Source organism: Rhopalosiphum padi, chromosome 1 (assembly GCF_020882245.1).
Source record: "Rhopalosiphum padi isolate XX-2018 chromosome 1, ASM2088224v1, whole genome shotgun sequence".
Classification (NCBI taxonomy): domain Eukaryota; kingdom Metazoa; phylum Arthropoda; class Insecta; order Hemiptera; family Aphididae; genus Rhopalosiphum; species Rhopalosiphum padi.
The window spans coordinates 92,889,015-92,910,147 of NC_083597.1; the positions used below are offsets into that span (position 1 = coordinate 92,889,015).

Below are 21,133 nucleotides of genomic sequence, written 5' to 3' on the forward strand. Positions count from 1 at the left end.
TTATTCCATTAAAATTATATTAAATATCTAAGATTTGCAGGGAAGGAAATCTTATTGGGCTTTAACATTTTGGAGAATTTATTATTGAAAAGTTTCATAAGGGTCATTATAGCCTAAGATGTTGATAAGCTCTTGACAACTGTTAAAGTAACTCTCGGTGCTGTATACACGTATAACTTTCATATTGAAACATTGAAACAAGTAAATTAGTACCTACTTACATAGTATTCATAGTAACATATTAGTTACTACTTTACAACAGTGGCACACATAAAATATATTTTAATGGATTTTCTTAAATATTTAACCCTCCCCCGCCTACATGTTGTCATTACCAATTTCATTAAAACACTCAAGCAGTATGTATACTTATCTTCGTGTAAACCAGTGTTTTCCAATTAGTGGTTCACATGTTTGACACAAGTATTAAGCCACGATTTATTTCTATTTTTTTTTTAACTAAAAATAAAAAAATAAAGTTCAATGTAGTATTAAAAAAAATATTTATCCCTGAATTTAAAAACACTTTAATATTTTTTCTGTTATAATATTGTCGTTTTTGATTAAAAGTTGAATATCTCGTTGGGTAGATAATAATAACTATTATTAATCAGGTCTTGTTTATTAGCCGTTGACTGATGCAGGACCTAATATTTTTAATTATTCTAAAATCTTTAATCTGTAAAAAAAAAGTTCCTTGTTTACAAAAAAAAAAGTGTCTCTAATATCAAGGAGGTATGCTACTTATCAAAGTATATGGTGTCATAAATGATTGGGAACACACATTAAAATCTATTTTAAGTTAGTAAGTTGATCATTTATACAACCGCAGTGACTTCAAATTGTAATTGTCAATTAACCATATAGATATATGATATATTATATTATGTGAATGTCGTAACTCGTTTAGGCCATAGGTATATACTATAGTCAAATCAGGTATTTTACTGAATATCTAGGCAAATAGACAATAGTCAAAGAATTAAATTTTTTGCGATTTTACTACTCGCTTATATAAATATTTAACTATAAATACCTTTTTTAGTTTAGGCAAAAAACAAAAATGGAACATTTTGTATTGTTATTAACTTTTATAATTCTTTGATTATTATTAGTTTGACAAATTGACAATATTGACAATAAATAACCTAACTACCGACTAGTGGAATAGTGTCTACTATTGTTATCGTTCTGAATTGAATGTATATAATTTATAACTACTGGTCTTTACAAACTAAACATTTTATAGCACTTCCAAAAAAAGATTCAAATTTTAATGACCTATAATCTCGTCAACGGATGATTTGAAAAAAAATATAAAAGTAAAATTTATAAAATTATTAGCTTTACAAATTTTTAAAATACATAGGTTGCCATTTAAAAATTAAAAGTTGATTGTAGTTTCATCACTGACAAAAAAAAGGTCTAAAATAATAAGGGTATATTAAAAATGTTAAACTTTTTAAAATTTTAATATTTCAAAAAAAAAAAAAAATGAAAAAATTGAATAGGTTTTTAAATAATGAGTGTCTTACGTTAAATGGATCACTCTATATGTTAGCGTTAATATATGAAATTCTATAATTCTCTAAAATAATTAGCTATTTTATAGAATAACGGGTACTTTCAGTTAATATATTGAATGAATTCATAAATACATACTTCAACTAGTTATTCTACATACTAGCTAGTTATTTTATAAACTAACAATACCATTTAGTTATAGTGTATTTAAAACTATTTTTAAATCTATATATATATATATATAAATAATCATTTTGAAAAATCAATTCTGATCTGTACAGCGTCAATTTATTATAATTATTAAAATGTTAAACAAATTATCAAAAAAAAAAAAAAAATCAAATGTTAATATTAAGTCAAACATATAACATATAAATATTTATTTTGTTTACATAAATTTATTAGAACTATTAAATTATTATTATTTCAGTTTTTAATTACAATTATTAAATTATTATTCTTTTTACAAAATATAATTTATTTATTAGTACAGTAGTACCTACACGAACTTTTTGGATGGTATTTAGAGAAGTACCTTTTTTTTTTTAAAAACATATGCACCGTTTTGTGGTGTACTTTTTTTGACGTGTGCATTTGAAAAAACCCTTGACCATTATCTAGTGATTAGGATTCAGATGCCTTTCGAAGACAAATATCTTCATCTGGGACGTCACTGAACGTAATAAGCTTTTCTGCAAATAAACTAAAATGTGTAAAGTTGTTTTAATATAGTATATACCATTATTTAGTTCCTAAAACAAAATTATTTAAATTATTATGGTCATATTTCTTTTAATGAATCTATTGTTTGGTTTCTGAATTCACGACTGTTGTCACACTTTGTAGAACCGAACATAGTAAAAACATCTATGAGGCCAAATGCAACTTCTTCAGCTTTTTTCGATTTTAATGGTTTTAGAATACAAAATGTTGTCAAGTGATCTTGATACAACAACGCAAATTTATATTTACCATCAGCTTGATTTTGATAATCAATATAAAATCGAATAATTGTATAATTGAAGAAATCTACTATTTAATTAAAATAAATCATAGCTGATTCGTCACGATACCTTTTTTTTCACTATTTTGTTTTTTCACACAAGATTCATATACATTTAAAAAAAAATTACCGTTAGAATGTTATTAGATTGAATAATATTATTTTTTCGATTCATACCTACATCATTCTGTCTCTACCACCGTGTCCAATAGATTGGTGAATGTTAAGTAAAATATATAATATCAGAATTATCTTTCATTGGACGTATACGTTTATCATTAACTCGCACTTCTATCATAATATCATACTGTTGTTCTAACCAATAATCTTTTAGAGACTCTATTTTCCTGTTTTAATATGTTTTATTTCAACCTAATCAACATATATATTTAGATTTTAGAGCGTGGATTATTATTATGACTTAAAAAGTTTCAAAATATGTCATATATTATTATATAATATGCAGTCAAAAATCAAAATCGTAAAAATATGCAATAAATATGAAATACAATTTTAATTATTTACATAAAAATTTGTGTATTTAAAATTTTTTAATATTATAAAAATATATTTTTAAATTTTATTAATAACTATTTGCATTTCTAATTTTTTTTCAGTGAAGCTGTGACGTTTATCTGATACTTATTTTTAAATACTGAGAACGGTCGTTCGACGTTAACCAAAGTAGTTGGGGCATATTTGAAGCAAATAAATATTGTTGGATCTTGAATCTTGATAAATATCATTAAGTAGAATGTTTTTGACTAAAATAGTATTGCATTGATTTTTTGTAGAATTACCAAATCTTTATTTTTAAATTTAACAGGTGACACTTTATGTCAATTTGCACTTGTGTCTTGTGCTATAATAGTACTTACTATTTGTAAATAACATTACCTTCCAAAAAAAAAACATTATAAAATATTAGTAAGTACACTCACCCAATATTTTAAAAATGGTTATAACGTTATAAGCCAAAATAATTAAATAAATAACAATAACCAAATAGTTTTGTTTAACCTAGTTTATTTATTCCGTCTTCTTTATGGTGCATCCTAGGTAACTTTAAATAAACTGGGACACACTCAGGCTACGTCAAAATATGATTTTTTTCTCTGGACTCATTTGGGTGATATATTATTCCAAAAATACTTGAATCATTAAATAAGGGAACTATTCAAATGTTCGAACGAAGTGTGTTTGAACAAACTTGTTCGAATTGAGTGTTTGAAGAAATCTGTTCGAAAGAACTTGTGTTCAAATAGTATTATGTACGAATTTTATATTTTCCTATTTGAACATAATTACGAATATACGAATATGGTTCATAGTCACAGATATAATACACCTAATAATTTGTTGATAGGTATAATTCTATGATCTCGTGATATAGGTACGTATAATAGTTTAGAATTTTTAAGGGGAATTGCTTATAAATTATAATTTATCTTTTTAATGCATTTTTTTTCAAATAAACATATAAATCATATAATATAATATATTTATATAATTTTGATTATGATAATGTAGAATTAATTTTTATACCAATTGTGAAGTGTATTATAATGTATATCATAATATAATAGTATATACTATAATGTATATAATCCGAGTATCTAGTATACTTATCTATGAGATAAACCGATCGCTTCAACAGTCAGTTTAGAAAAATTAAATTTTGTTGATTCCACAATAAAAATGTTCGAATAATCGAAAATAATATACGAAAATTTAAACTTTCTATCAGATAACATTCTAACACTTTTAATTCGGACACACTCGTTCATACATAATATTCGAACATTTAACTTTTCTAACATTTAAAATTCGAACACTTTTCATTCGTACACATAATTTTTGAACAAACGACCCTTCGCCATTAAATAAGGGTCATTTCGGTATGCACTCGAGAAACTCCAGAGAGAAGACCATCTGTACTGTCAATAGGTAATGGGTTTGTCTAGTTTTTTTAGTCATACATAATATTATGGTAGTTTACCAATTGCGCCTAAAATAACTTTTTTTTATACCAATTACGCTTTATACATTTAAGAGTCGATAGACCAATTGCACTAAAAACATTTTACAATACCTAAGGAAAATATATTAGTTAGTTATAATTATTATATAATAAATGAAAATACTAACGTTTTTTTGTGATTATTAAATATTAATACATAATATAATATAAATAAATAAATATTTTTTTTCGCATTTAACAAGTTATTTTTTTAATCGTCAATTATTTAAAATTAAATACCAGTTACATTACATTATAATTAATTTCATAAAGTGTCCGATACTGTTATAAAATATCCAGTCACTTTAACCAGTAATCAATTGATCAATAAATAAGTTTTAATTTGCAAACATTTTAGTATATATATTATACAAGCGCAATTGGTTTACTTATCCTATGCAATTGGTATTATACTGAACCTAAACGAAAATTTTGTATTAAGCGCAATTGGTCCATGCCCAATATTATATGTGCAGCGTAGGTAAATTTAATGCGTATATTATGTCATATTAAATCGGTCACCGACGTTAAAACACTATAGTACGCCCTACCAATGATTTCGGGATCGACAAGTGTTCTGTGAGTCCGGCAAAGGTGTAAATCCTTTCACGTCCGACGGAACACTCCATGCTATTATGTTTACGACGAGCGTCCTTTACATTAGGGGGAGAATAAAAAAAATGATAATGCAAAAATACAAAATGCAAAAAACATAATGCACGTGCCACATCTGAGTATATCATTATTATATACATATACAGAACAACCCTACAAACTCCTATATAGTACAATAATATAGTATGATGTGTAGGGGTCACGGGTCACGGATGGCTCGTTTTTGAGCCCTTATAGGTTTGTCCCCGCGCGCAGACTCCTCGCATTTATAATGCCCGCAATTAAATTTCCATTGAACCGATTTCTACGTGTATATACAATATACATATTAAAATATATAAGCATATATACATATATATTATATAAACACATACATGTGTGGTGACAACAACCGCATTTGGTTTAATATAATATAACCGATCGACTTGCCCAATAATATTATATATAATATAATATTATATACGTATAGCTTATAGCTAGCTGCACAGTACACACCCTACCGACTGCACGCCTCATACCCTATACACACACACACACACACCGCGATTTTACTCACTTGTGATATGACGGTAACACGCGTTTCACATGAATGTACGTCGGTGTAGAGATTTATTACTATTTATTATATTATAATATTTGTATACACTATACATATACAAATCCTCTTAATCGTTCTGTGGACATAAAGTCTAACTTTATGTTTTACCGATATCTGAATTATAGTATTTAGGAATAGTACATTACAATTGTAATTTGTAAAAATTGTGAGTCTTTGAATGTTAATTTTTTATTTTTACAAGCAATACAACTAAAAGCACTTTTAATGCACATTCAATACTTCGATAATTAAATTTTCTAATTATAATTAAATATTTCTATTTTATCCTAAACTAAAATAAATAAAATGTGTAAAAATATTTAAACAACCTCATAAAGTGCTAAAATGGTATTACTGCCATCACTACTCATGTTCTAATAAATTTAATTATTTTGTTTTGACGAATATTTGCAGATTAGCAGATTACAGTTTCGCTTAAATTTTTTTCTCCTTACCAGAGCTTACAAATATTATTTTTCAAATAAATAAAATAAAATGATGTAAGGTTTTTTTTTAATTATTTAGGAGCGCATATGTCACCGCACCGTATAAAAAGTAGTAACTTCCAACTACTAGGTTTTGCTTCATATTGGCACATCTGACATCTATATAGGTATATTTTACAATAAAATTGCAGTCTATAAGTCAAATTAAACACATCAACATAGAAATGATTTATAAAAAAAATAATTAAAAATATGAGTGTTGCATTAAAAATTATTTTAGATAAAACATTCAAAGGGGTTGATGTTCAAAACGAACACAAGGGTTGGAGACAGCGATTCCCAACCTAAGGTCACGATCCAAATTAGGGTCGCAGAGATTTTTCTAATGAATCGTGAGTGAAAGCTAAAAAGTAATTTACATATTATGTCAGTTAAATTTGTTTATGAACATTCAAAATGGTCATACGTAACAACTAACCACAGTAACTCATATTATTTTGCCTCAGTAACTTATATTATACTTTTTCTTAGGTATTCGGCCACTATAGGACCGTCCTGTTATAAAACCTAGCTTTATAGAAGGACGCCACATTTGCATGTGATATCTTCGTTTTACATAAATACACCTTTCAAAATTATTGTTCAGCAGAATCCATTTTATGTTGTTGGCTATAATATTAGAGTAAATTTACCTATCATAAAACTTAAAGGTAAGAATATTATCTATAGGTCATCAATAGGCTTCTATTGAAATTATAATTTTAAAATGAATTATAACTATAAAAAATATTACATCTTTAAACTCATAACTCTCTTTAAAATTATTTTAGCATATAATATATTAGATACCTATTGGTAATATAGAAGATATCATCATTAATTCTTGTATCGTGCATGGTATTAGGTATTTACAGTAGATAATGTGATGTAGTAATAACTAATAAATAATAATTAATAGATACCTAATGGCTAACTCAATAATTTACTTAAAAATAAGTTATAATAATACATATATATATAATAAAATAATGATTTTGTAAAATTTAATAATGTAATGGAATATGCAACATTATATTTTAATTTATAATAGTAACTAGTAAGTAACTCTATTTAACCCGAAGAATTACGATATCAATATTGTATATGTATATTGATTTGGATTAAGGGATTTTCTGTCCAAAGTTAATAGTTATTTATCACCTAATTCTACATATTGATATTTTACTTCAAAAAGTGTTCGTAAGAAGGGCATAATATATAACTTAAATTAAAAAATATTATCAATAAATTAATCAATATTTTATTTATATAATATTTAATAGATTACAATTATATTTACTAAATAAAAATAGATAATAAAATATTACATAATATTATATAATATATTCATTCTCTTCACATTATTGTCTTATGTTTTGATTAATTTTTGTGCAGTATTCAATAATATCGTCATTAGATAAGATAACTGATAAAAACAGTAACTATATTAATTAATAATATTTGGGCTGTTGTCTTCTTCGTGGGCTACGACTAACGGACTACTATGAATACATATATGCATATATTATGTATAATTTATAAGGTCTACGACTGTGGTTTATTTTGAACACTTAATATTTATATTGTTAAACAATATTTATTGAACAACATTCATTTCATAATAAATTAATAACAATAATATCATAATGCATTAAAATTACTTATTTATTTTTAAAATAACGTTTCAACGTCAATCATTATTTTGTATTACTTCATAAAAAAATATGCTATTTTATTGCCACCTTATAACATTTTTCGTTATAGTTAATAATCTAAGTTTATATAAAATAACCTTTAAGACTAAAGTATCTTCATAAAATAATATTATTTTATAATAATTATATATACATAATAATATTACATATACTATATAGTATATTATGTTGATATATATATATATAATAATATTATATTGCATTAATGTTAGATGTATTATATATGTGCTTTAAATAAGTTTAAACAATTATTCACGTTTAATAACGACTGTTTTTATAAATTAATGACGTAGAAAAATGTATATTTTTCTAACGTTTATTTATTTATTTATTTTTTACATTCACCGATAAAGTCTATAGGTACCGTTGCGTATATCCAGTTTCCGAACGTATGTAAACCCTCTAGTCACATAATAATTTAAAATGCGTATTTAGCAGCTGTAATAATCACGTAAAAACTTTTGTTCGTGCTTTAATCCGTTCCGTAAACATTGGTTATGGTTAATCCTCCTCGAGCACTTGAGGATTAGGTACAATTTGCCGCCAGCAACCCTTTCAAATCTTTTGAACTACACTGCTTTCCCCGGAACTGTATATTTGTTCTTATATATTATTATTATTTTAATACATATGGATCTTTATTGATGAATTCGGATGACATGTTCGCTTTATGATTGCATTTGTATCTACATCCCTTCCTCGTCGACATGATTTTTGGGGTAGGGTTAATTGTTTTGTACTAAGGCATTTCATTCAAAAATCAATTTTCATTTTTAGGGTGGATTTGTGAAACATATTACACTGTATTTAATAAATAATAGGTACATAATCAATAACATAATAATATAATCATGGAATTATATGACTAGTACATATACAAGGTAGCTCTATATATAAACCTACATGTAGTTGTATATTTATAATTATTATTAATTATTAGAAGTACGACACTATACATCACTGTCAAGTATATATTCTTAAATATAAATTAATTTTCCTATCATGAATAAAAAGTAAATTTTATCAATTAAAATAATACTGACTTTTGTTAACACTTGATTAAAAAAAAAAATGAAGATTTTAAAGCAACAAATAATGTAATTCGAATAATTCAATGTCAGATAAAATATAGAAATTAATATTGTAACCAAATAACTAATATTTTTGATTCGTTTTCTATGACTTGTGTAAGGTGTAAAATGTGTAGGTATTTTCATCATTGAAAATTATTTAAAACACTTTCTTTTTCAATCATAATTATTAGAATGTTGTCGTTATAACATTTATAGCTGTAATAACAAATATAATAAAATTATAATGTCATGAACATTTTTAGATATTAATAAATTATATTAGAATTAGTTTTGAAATATTGGTTAAAAGGGCTGTTTTTGATTGAACGAGTATATATCGTATATATTTAGGTATTAACTATTTCACTATTTTACACTAAACCGAGATGTTCACCATCATAAGTGGTAGCCACAGGTATGCCTTTCACCTGATCATCTGTTTTTGTACGTGGAAAAATGATTTCGATAATGATAAAATAAAAGAACCCTAGTTGTACGCGTCATCGTACATACTTATGGATACAAATGTAACCACGTCAATCACATATTATATAACAAGACTCTCTTTTGGTTTTCGCAGATTCTAAAATGTATAATATTATCATTATACACATACACACACACATCATGCATGTATACATATATGATATAAAGAGAATATATCATTATTACCACACTAGCATTTACTCATATTTAGAGCAAATATTAGAACACCTGGAACTGGAGTGAAAAGATCATCATTACACACTTATTACATTTTATAGTACCCTGCGTCCCGACAACAGCCCTTTTGTGTATAGTAGCTTTAGCACGCGATACAATATTGCAATTCAAGTGCTATTAGAGACTCACGGCATGATAAACAATACGTCATCGCCATGGCTCTAGATACATATTATATTTTGTGCTCCCCAATCGTAGCACGTCCCTCATCACTATAGATGAACGGCTGAATCAATAAAATAGAGCGTAGTACATCATATATTATTATTATTGTAAATTCGCATTCGTTTCCGGAAACAGAATATCGTTTTCAAGAAAAACGATAAAAGAAAATGTTTTTAAAGTAGTCGACATATTAAATAATATTATAATCTTATTTTACTACATTGTCATCTACGTGGTTCGCGGGGTCGGAATATGTTTAAAAAATAATATGTTTAAAATGTCTTAAACATGTGTTTAAAATGTTTTAAGCAAGTGGATTTGTTTTAAACGTTTTGTACATATAAGCATTTAAAAAGTTTAAAGAATTTTATTTAGGATTAAAAAAAAATAATAATAAAGCATTTTATTCTATGTAACTTGTAAGTATTTTGTCAGAGATTATTCTTATGAATTGAATGTTTCTTTAATAATATTACATTTTGGTTTAAATACGATAGGAAATAACGCAGCACGAAAACTGTGTTTTGTTTTTAATTTTCATCCATCATAATTATTAATTCATAACATTATAACTATGGCATGGCACGATTGCATTGACCATATTGTATAATTTACTATAATTGTTTTATTTAAAATTAATAATATTGAGCATAATATTATTTTAATTTTTAATTAATTGGCAATGAGTAATTATTATTTACTATTTATTATACTAAATTAAAATAAATAAGTTTTTGGTAACTTGTTTTAATCTTAGTTATTTCTTTTTAGTATTACAAATATTACAATTTAAACAGACGGATTTTTTAATTTTTTTTGCTATAAACTGATATTTGCCTTGAAGTAAAACGCTTACATATTAAAACAATCTGTTTATTAATAGGCAAACATTTTTTAATCAATGTTTATAAAAAAAAAAAACTAAAAAAAAAATCGATCGTTCAAGTCTATAAAAAACTTAAAAATAAGCGAAATATTTTGAAAATTAAATTACACCGAAGACAGAAGTACAGGACAACAATTTGTAGAAATTGACAATTGTTATTGCCCTATTCAAATAATTCACTTTTTCTGTAATATAAGCTTAAACCTCTACACAAACCTTGGTATCATGTTTAATACCTACCAATATATTTTTATTGTACGATTTTTGCAACCCAAATGTGTTTATAAAAATATTTAAAGGTTCGATAAAACTTCATTAAATAAATTTAAAGTTCGGTTTCATACAATCCGGCATATAAATTATAATATTATTTATATATAATATGTATTACTGAAACGTGGTTAAGCGATATGGCAGTTCATCGGGGTTCCCGATCAGACCCCGTAATATGCAGCTGCACGATTATATCGTCGGTCATATCAAACTTTTATTTAAATGCGATTTGCATTCATTCGAAATGTATATACGAGCATAAAAAAGCCCCCATTATATTAATTCGTATAGCGCGTATTATACCACAGCTCGATCCCACTTGTTATGCATTCGTGCATCTCACCCTCGAATCTATAAGCCAAAAAAACCACCTGTACCATTGTGTACGGATTACTCAATTAAAAGATCTGAAAACACAGACACGTGAGTGATAAGAACACTCGATAACAATTGTATGGTTTTCAAACATTGTTGATAATATTAATTACATAGTAAAATATAATGAATAATGATTTACGATGAATGATGATTATAAAGCATAACTAACAAGACAAAAATCCATATTTTTTTTATTACTTTTTAATTTTTATGTTTAAATTAAATTAAATATATTTAACAAAAAATGCGATAAATGTAACAAATGTACGATAAATTAATTGAAAAGTTGTAAAAATATATTTCTGTAGTTGGGTTGTTGCGAAAATAAAAAGGCGGGCAGGTTACCACTTTGCTGAACCATAGACGTATAAAGTGCTAAAGATTAAGTGTTGAGTAGGACGAATAGGTCACTAATGGGTATGATGAATTCAACGATATATTATTGTATATTCAATATTGTATGCAAAAAAAAGGATTCACAGCGGACATGTTCAATCAGCATATATTACAAAGCCTACTTAAGTATACTTCATAATTTGTTTTTTTTTTTTGGTATTGCTATTTAAATTTTTTATTTTACTATTTTACCGTTAGTAAATGATTGATTGATTTAATTTTGGCAAACATTGCATTTTGATTCTGAGTGAAGCAATTTTATAAAGATGTATGTTTTTTGTCTGTGTACACGTTAATTAGTAGAAAAAAAGCTCCAAACTTCAACTTGAAGGTAGTTTTAAATAGAAAATTGGATCTAGTTTGTAATTTGAAGAGATCAATATTAAACACTTCCAGTATTATTTTTATTTTCGGAAAAAAAAACAAATGAAAAACCTGGAATTTTTACACAAGTCCAATATTGTTATTAAAATAATTGTTTCGTAATCATAGTCCATGATTACTTTAAAACTTTTACTTCTATTATTTATTATATAGAATGAAATTTTAATATGTTATTATTATTTTCATTTGTTGATTTATTTTAAGATATTACCTAGTACCTAATTATTTAATACCATAAATTTATTCACACTGTTTACGGCAAGGTGACTCAAAAGTCTATAACAATAATACAATAATCTGGTAAATATATCGTTATAATATTAATAAATAATATATACAATTTCGTTATGACGAAATGAGATCATTGATTCTATTTTAGCTATACATCAAAAAAATAAAAAAATATCATGAAATATATTTAGTGATACAGACCGATACACCGTTTCCGATCAGAATCGTTTTTCGTATACCTACAATGATATATCATTTATCATGAATTCAAATTTAACACACCTATAATAATGAACCATCAGTACTTAATGTACACTGTACAGTAGAGCGGTACCCACTTGTATACCTTTTTTTATTATTAATATTTATTATAATATTAATTATAATAACAATTATAAATATAATTTATATCATATTCTACTATTATTATTAAATTTTATGTCAATATACTAGTTTACTATAAAACAATTAAAACCGTATGAATAGGCTTATGATATATAGCCGTATAAATAGGTAATATTTAAAATTTAATCTACATATTTTGAAAATGTTATTGCATTAAGTAAAATCATAAGATATGTAAAAGTTTTAAATCCAAACGAATAATATTTTTGACATATAATAAATTAATGAAAATCATTATTCATCTTTGAAATATGTAATTCTATTCAAATTTGAACTCCAAACGTTTATAAAATTAATTATTATTATACAATTTTTGAATTTATGAATTCAAGTACTTGTGTAAATAGCTTATGAGGAATACTAATTACATTTTCAAACCTAAGTTCAAAAAATTGAAGTTTTCATAATTTTTTTGTATCTAAAATTTGAAATCTGATTACAATATTCTTTATTAGTTTTTCAGTCTACAACAAATATAAAAAGGTTATCGAAAAGTTATATTATCTTTTTTTTGATAATTTGAAGTTAAATAAGAAAAAATACGTAATTAAACGACCAATAACGATGTTCATTATTTTATTTTAATTTAAAAATAATATTCATGTAAACTTTAAGCATTTACGTATATTATGAATTTATTTTCTACGTCATAATATTTTAAAAATATGTAGATTATTTTAAGATATTACATATAAGGACCTATGGGCTATGGTACATGAATCTATTCACGCCGTATTACACTAAGATGATATATATTGACTCAAAAGTTAGTACTTAGTAGCAATAGCCAATAATATAATATGAAATAAATAATTGTATTTTTTTAATGCTAAATGCTAATATTTTAGTATTTATAATCTGATAATATATTTAAATTATTTACTTTTCGATAGTTATTTTTATTTTTTATTTATATATTATGTAAAACCATAAAGTATATTGTCATATTTAATTATTTCCTTAAATGTTTCGTTAGTGTTTTGTTTAAAATATATTAGGTATTATTTATTATTCATATATTTAAATAACTTTATTTATTAAAATCAGATTAAAAATAGAAAAAACAATGCTATATAGATTGGAAATAAATTTATTTGTAAAATTACGTCATAATATAGTAGATTATGTTTAACAGTTAATGAAAAAACAATAAATATTTATAGTTAGTTGAATAATAAATTGATTTCAAATAGCCCGACCAACCTTGAAAACGAAGAAGATTATACCTATAATATGGAGAATGAGTTTTCCAGAATTAAAATTTAGAATGGATGAAAATATTAGTTACATATTTTGAGATTTAAAAAAATTAAAGGGGCAAAACATGTATTATTTATAAATATTAAAGCAAACACACGGATACATGGACTGAAGCAAATACACGGGTACACGGATTTCAACGTCCATTTACCAGTTTATTTTATTTACACGGACTTTAACACCGTTTTGTTAACAACACGTGTATCTATGTTTTTAAATACCCGTGAAGTAGGGACTTTTAAATTATTAATATTATGAGACCATGTCTCCTATTTCGTGTACTCGTATAATATGCGTGTTTGCAGGGTGTATACTGTATAATGTATATTATTATGACATTATGCTAACGGCACGTGCACTACCGTTGTTCGTTCACGTGCCATGATTTAAGCATTATGGCCTATGAAATCACTGCATGTATAATAATAATTATATTAAAAATGGTGTTGATCCGTTTAATTGTTGAACTATCAAATATTGTTTACTATATTTACTTATTTATAAACTTACCCGGCTTGGTGATCCACCATTTGACCACCAAATGTACCTACTAACTGCAAACTTTTTTTAAAATCATGTTTTCATTTATTAAATAGTATTATAAAAGTATTATCGTAGATTAAATTATTTATTTTTTATTTTATTTGTAGTATTGTGATTTAAAGATGTATTTTATATTTCAAATACTTATAGATTTTTTATACCTGCAATTATGTAGCATCTAGTAATTTCTTTTTTTAAATAAGAACCAATAACAAGTTACTATAATATCTTTGTATTTTGTATAGTAATAATCTATGCAGTGGTTAAAAAGATAGGGGGGATGATGATTTTAAAATGTTATAGTAATATTATTATGTATTTAGTAACTTGTAAACATTATCCGAATAAAATACGTATTTGGCTTAATAATACTACTATACCTAGCTGTCCTAGCTATTTTATATTTTATGTAAAACTATTATTAACTTTTAAGAACTATAATCCTTATAAGTTATTATACTATTAATTATTATCTAAATTATGTAACCGATTTTAAAAACTATCAGGAAATATTTTGTTTTACAATAATCATGAATCCTAGCTTGGGCTCGTTTTTGTGATTCATGATAATTTGATTTACTAATATTATGTCTATTTAGAAATCGGAATCATTAATTATAATAATATACTATGTTATAAATTGTAATGTAAAAATAACTGAGTTAAGCCTATTTAATATATTACATATACATAATACAGTGGTAAGTCATTTATAATTACAATGGTTCATTACGTAATTATTTAATCTTACCGAAACAACAGCTTTCTGAAAGACGTGACAGTAAGGACATGGATAAATTATTGACTTCGGATCTAGGAAAACAAACAGAAATGCCATATTATAATATAAGAAAGTTCATAACACAGCAATTAATGCAGAAGTACCGAAGCCGAAGCGGACGAGTCCTCAGCACCTCCACGCTTTACATTTTTAAATATGTATAGGTACTTATTAAATTTGAAATAAATTAAAATAAACATACTGAAATTGAAACTTGATTAAACTTATTAGGATATAGGTATTTAAGTAGATGAATAGCACAACTTTATGATTAAGATTTAAGTTAATACTGTAATAATATAATTAATATTACATTTCTAGTTTTAATTTGTAATTTTTTTATGTATAATGTAATGCAGCGGTTATCAAACTGTGGTACGCGTACCACTAGTGGTACGCGAAAGACTACATGGTGGTACGCGGAAGGCCGCATGGTGGTAGGACGGAACATTAAAAGCAATTAATATTAGATTCTTAGCGTAGCGATGATTTTACAACGTCATGTGTTTTTTTTAATACTTAGATAATAAAGGTTAGATTTCACGGTAAATACGTCAATAAATAAGATATCGTATAAAATCATTGATATTTATCGCATATGTACGTATATAAATTCTGATTATTTTATAATATATCTAATTATTTTATATCAGTACTAAATATTTTCTCTTCGGCCGTTTAGTTTGTTGGTGTTAGTCAACGTAACCAGTCGAGTTTGTCTCTTTAAATATTTACGTTCGTATATTATACATATGTTTGTACATTATTTTATATCAGTACTAAAAAAGTAAAAACATGGATAAGTGGCTAAATAGAGCAACAGACAATAAATCTACGTCTGAAAACTGTTCAGTAAGTTCTGCTTCAAAGTTGGAAAGCGCAAGTCAAGATGTGAATAATCCTATGAAAATAAGAAAATGTTTAAGGAAATATGATCCTGAGTACATTAATATTGGATTCACGGTCATAGACGTAAGCAATGAGCCTCGGCCTCAATTTGTTATCTGTTTTGAAATTCTTTCTAACCAAAGTATGAAACCGTCCTTATTAAAACGTCACCTTTCTACAAAACATTCGACGTTAGAAAACAAACCAAATGACTATTTCGTCCGAAAATTGTTAGAGATGAAAAGCACAAAGAAAATTATATCATCTTTTAGCGGTAGTACTGAAAAAGCAGTGGAAGCATCTTTCTTAGTGAGCTTAAGAATAGCGAAGTGTGGAAAACCTCATACCATCGACGAAGAACTGATTTTACCGGCGGCAAAAGATATGGTAACTTGTATGTTAGGTGTTCCGTCAGCTAAAAAACTTGATATGATATCACTGTCAAATGATACAGTTCGCCGCAGGATTGAAAGTATGGCATTAAACGTTAAAGAAAAATTAATTGATCAAGTGAAAAATAGTGATTTTTTTTCCATACAACTTGATGAAAGTACAGATGTATCAAACTATGCTCAACTTATGGTTTACGTGCGGTTTGTATTTCAAACTGTAATTAAAGAGGATTTTTTATTTTGTGAAGCACTATCAACACGAACTACCGCTGACGAAATATTTAAAAAGTTGAACCACTTTTTTGTTGAAAATGGATTAAACTGGAAAAAGTGTGTTGGCTTCTGTTCTGACGGTGCTCGAGCTATGACAGGTAAACATGGAGGTGTTGCGACTAAAAAAAAATTGGTTACAGAAAATTGTACTTTCATACATTGCAGCATCCACAGGGAAGCTTTAGTAGTAAAACGTATGCCAGAACCATTTAAACTAGTACTCCAGGAAGCCATAAAGGTAGTCAATTTTATTAAATCTCGGACTCTACAGTCTCGTTTATTTACAAAACTGTGTTCCGAAATGGGAAGTGATCACATTCAATTGCTTTTACATACGGAAGTGAGATGGCTCTCTCGAGGAAGAATGCTTAGCAGGTTATTTGAACTACATTCTGAGGTTCAGTTATTCCTAGGAGAGACTAATTTTGAACTCAAAGATAAATTGACAGATAACCTGTGGATAACAACATTGGCATACTTATCAGACATTTTCAATCGTCTCAATGTATTAAATTTAAGTTTACAAGGTAAATCAATAAACAGATTTTCAATGAATAACAAAATTAAGGCATTTATTAAGATAATTGAAATGATAAGTAATAATGTTTCGAATGAAAACCTACAGTCTTTTCCTAATTTGGAACAATTTGTGACAGAACATGAACTTCAAGTGGAAGCTGATCTTATAAAAAAACATAAAACATCATTGTAAAATGCTAAAAACAACGTTTGAAGAATATTTTAAAGAAGATTATTCTGAATTTTTTTGGATAAGAAACCCATTCATTTTGGATTTGGATGATATTCCTAAGACACTAACAAACAATGAAAAAGAGTCTTTGATATAATTGTCATGTGATGAAAGTTTGAAAATGGAATTTACTAAATTAGAATTGGGTGAGTTTTGGATAAAGATAAAAAACGAATATCCGTTGCTGTCTAAAAAAGCATTGTTATTTTTATTACCATTCACAACAACTTATCTTTGCGAAACTGGATTTTCCTCAATGATCGAAGTAAAAAACAAGTTTCGAAACAAACTGAATCTCGAACCAAATTTACGCTTAAAATTAAGTAACACTGAACCAGATATTTCATCGCTAATATCAAATCTACAAATCCATGGGTCTCATTGAAAATTTGTTATTTAATTCATATCTTAATTTTTAAACACTAATATATTTAATTATATAAAGTTTTTAATCATCAGTGGTACGCGAAAAAAAAAGTTTGAGAACCGCTGATGTAATGTATTATATTTTCTTAAAAAAAAAAAAAAATATATATATATATATAAACGCAATATACAACTGGACTCAATCAGGGACTGTATACACAGTATAAGTATAACTTTAATCTATTTGTGTCTTTCTGTCTTTCTGTACACCGAAAGACCCTATGTATTACATCATTGAATTCATATACTTATAATCTACATCCGTATAACAACCGAAAGTTATGTCTTAATATTATAAATTATAATGTTAGAACTAATAGAACTAAAAGGTAAATAGTATAATACAATATTGATATTTGATACGTGCATGTGCTTATAATGATAGAATACTAATATGAATTGTATATTTCAACAAAGCGAACTACTTTTTTTAGTATAATATTGACTTTACGATAATTTCTAATTCGAACCATAACTTCGGAGAGATAGGATAGGTAGCCACTAATATCCACTTCATCTAATAACTCAAAAACTACTCGTTTAAATTTCAATCATAATGAATAAACATTTAAAAAAACATATTTGATTAAAAAGTAAAAGTAAAAAGGTTAGGTTAGATTAGGTTTTTGGTAATATACCTAATCTATAAAAATAATAATTTCAATTTTTATAATAAAATATAATAATATTATAAATTTGTTCAAATTTCGGACGTTTACATACATCAGTTGGTGGAACCTATAGGATCACAGTAGATTCTAGGTTTCACCGGTATTTTTACTAATATATACTATTACCTAACATATACTCATACATTATATAATCATATTTTGATAATGTACGCGAGCTAGTTTTTAATAATTCGTGAAGATTTTTTATTAATTTTAAATTTAAAACGTAATTTAAAAATTCCGAACTTCACTTATCATTTGTCTTCGAAAAATCAAAACTAAAAACAATAGACACTTGAGACCTGGACCTCCTCAAGAGAAACCACAGATTTTATACTCCAAAGCTAAAAGCATATCAGGCGCGTATATAAAAAAAAATTCTGAGGGGGGGGTTTACAAAATGTAGCAATACAAATTGTGCCACAATATAATAAAACAATTTTTTCCTCGTTAATCGAAGCATATGAAAAGCACCTGAACCATATCGAATAAAAACTAAAACAAGTAAATAATAATTAATAAAATCCAATAAGGTACTTAACACTATAACAATATATCATCTTATAATTGTTTTAATTATTATTATTTTTACAATATTATGTATCTATATTATGATTATAAAGTAAATAAAAATACTAAATTTGTAATAAAAAAATAAATGATTAATTTCGGACGATTGAAAAATTTAATGACAATATTATTATTATGATCAAAATGTCGGCAATGATATGCCAATATTATTATATGAAATTATTACTTTTTTATTATAATCTTAACCAACGACTGTATTATACATTTTAAATATAAATAGAGGTAGGCATTTTATATTTTAAAATATATTAAAGTTTGTATATCTATTTTAGCTGTTGCCTGTTGTCATAACTTTCACGAAAGACCCAATATTTAATTTCATTAAATTCGCTGTTATCAACGGGGTTAAAATAAAAATAATAATACTTATATATCACACATATAATGTCATCTTATTTTAAAAGCAATTTGTTATATTCTGAGTGGTATTTCTGATAAAATTATAGAATACAAAATAAATTGTACATATATTATACATATTACTATAAACTAATTGTTTAAAGTTTAAACAACTATAACATGTAATTTTGTTATTCAATAAAATTCCAAAATATCGTGTAATCGTAAACACATGCAATTGAATGCGTGGCGAGTTTATATTAAATAATCTTGATTTAATATAAAATATATTATAATTTAATAATTAATAATATATCACTGTCGAAGACAAACCAGCCGACGACCGGAACCCTACTGGATTTTTCGGACTGAGTGCTAATAGGATATTGAATGGGCAAGAGCGAAGGAGTGATCGGTTAGGAACGCAATATCGGAGCTGCAGCTAATAAAATAAAAAAAAAACATCCCCAGTGCACCCAAAACGAACGCGGACGTGTTACGGGGAGCACACACACACGACTGACATTGGCTACCCTTGTAGGGCCTACGGGTCGCAGTCTAAACTTTAGGGGCGAGAATGTGTGGTCTAAATGTTTTATATATGTAGTGTGTCTGCTATAGATGCGTATCGAATCGCGTGCGGAACGAAAGCTTTTGTGGCGAAATTTCACAATGCGAATTATGTACGGTTGCAGCACCTGTTTGTTGGCCGCCCTGCTATAACTCATTGCTTATAATATACAAGTTATAATGCCGGTTCGGTTTTGATTTAAATTTCGTCGACCGTCTCTTTTCCAAAAGGTTACGTATCAGTATCACACTACTCGTTACGATATCCGCATTCTCAGCGTTCGTCACAATCGTCGGTATCATGTATCATGTATAAATGTATAATATATTATAGTATACAGTGGCGGCTCATGCTATGGGCACATGGGCACGTGTTCCACCTACAAAATTGAAAGAAAGAAGAAGAATTTATGTTAAATTAAAATTTAATAAGTATTTCATCATAATATAATTGGTAATATTGTATATTATTATTTAATTATTATCAAAATAAAAAAATGTTATCAAATACGAGCGCTTCAACGTGTTATACGTTCATACTTCATGTTCATACCACGGACTAAGATATATATCTTAGTCCACAATACATACTATCATAGACATATAAATAAATTAATAAATAAATTTAAATGTCTATGCATACTATACGTACAATGTACATATTATATGGTTATTCAGGTTATTGGGCGGCGGGCACAATCTGATTGTGCCCCGATTCTATTTTCATTGGTTGCATCCAAAAACCGCACAGTTTTGATTTTGACCCTAAAAAGG

The 21,133-nt window shown here is 26.3% G+C and overlaps 1 protein-coding gene and 1 long non-coding RNA gene across 2 annotated transcripts; one reads left to right on the forward strand and one right to left on the reverse strand.

The window, feature by feature from the left end:
• Positions 1-1,895: 1,895 nt before the first annotated feature.
• Positions 1,896-15,837, reverse strand: LOC132918414 (uncharacterized). Its single transcript, XR_009660490.1, has 3 exons — positions 15,563-15,837; positions 15,429-15,490; positions 1,896-2,216 (listed from the first exon to the last, which is right to left on the reverse strand). It is a non-coding gene; the product is annotated as an uncharacterized LOC132918414 (long non-coding RNA).
• Positions 15,838-16,253: 416 nt separating this feature from the next.
• LOC132927495 (zinc finger BED domain-containing protein 5-like) lies at positions 16,254-17,723 on the forward strand. The gene has a single exon (XM_060992038.1). It carries the CDS (start codon positions 16,254-16,256, stop codon positions 17,721-17,723), a length of 1,470 nt encoding a protein of 489 aa, XP_060848021.1.
• The last annotated feature ends 3,410 nt before the right edge of the window (positions 17,724-21,133 follow it).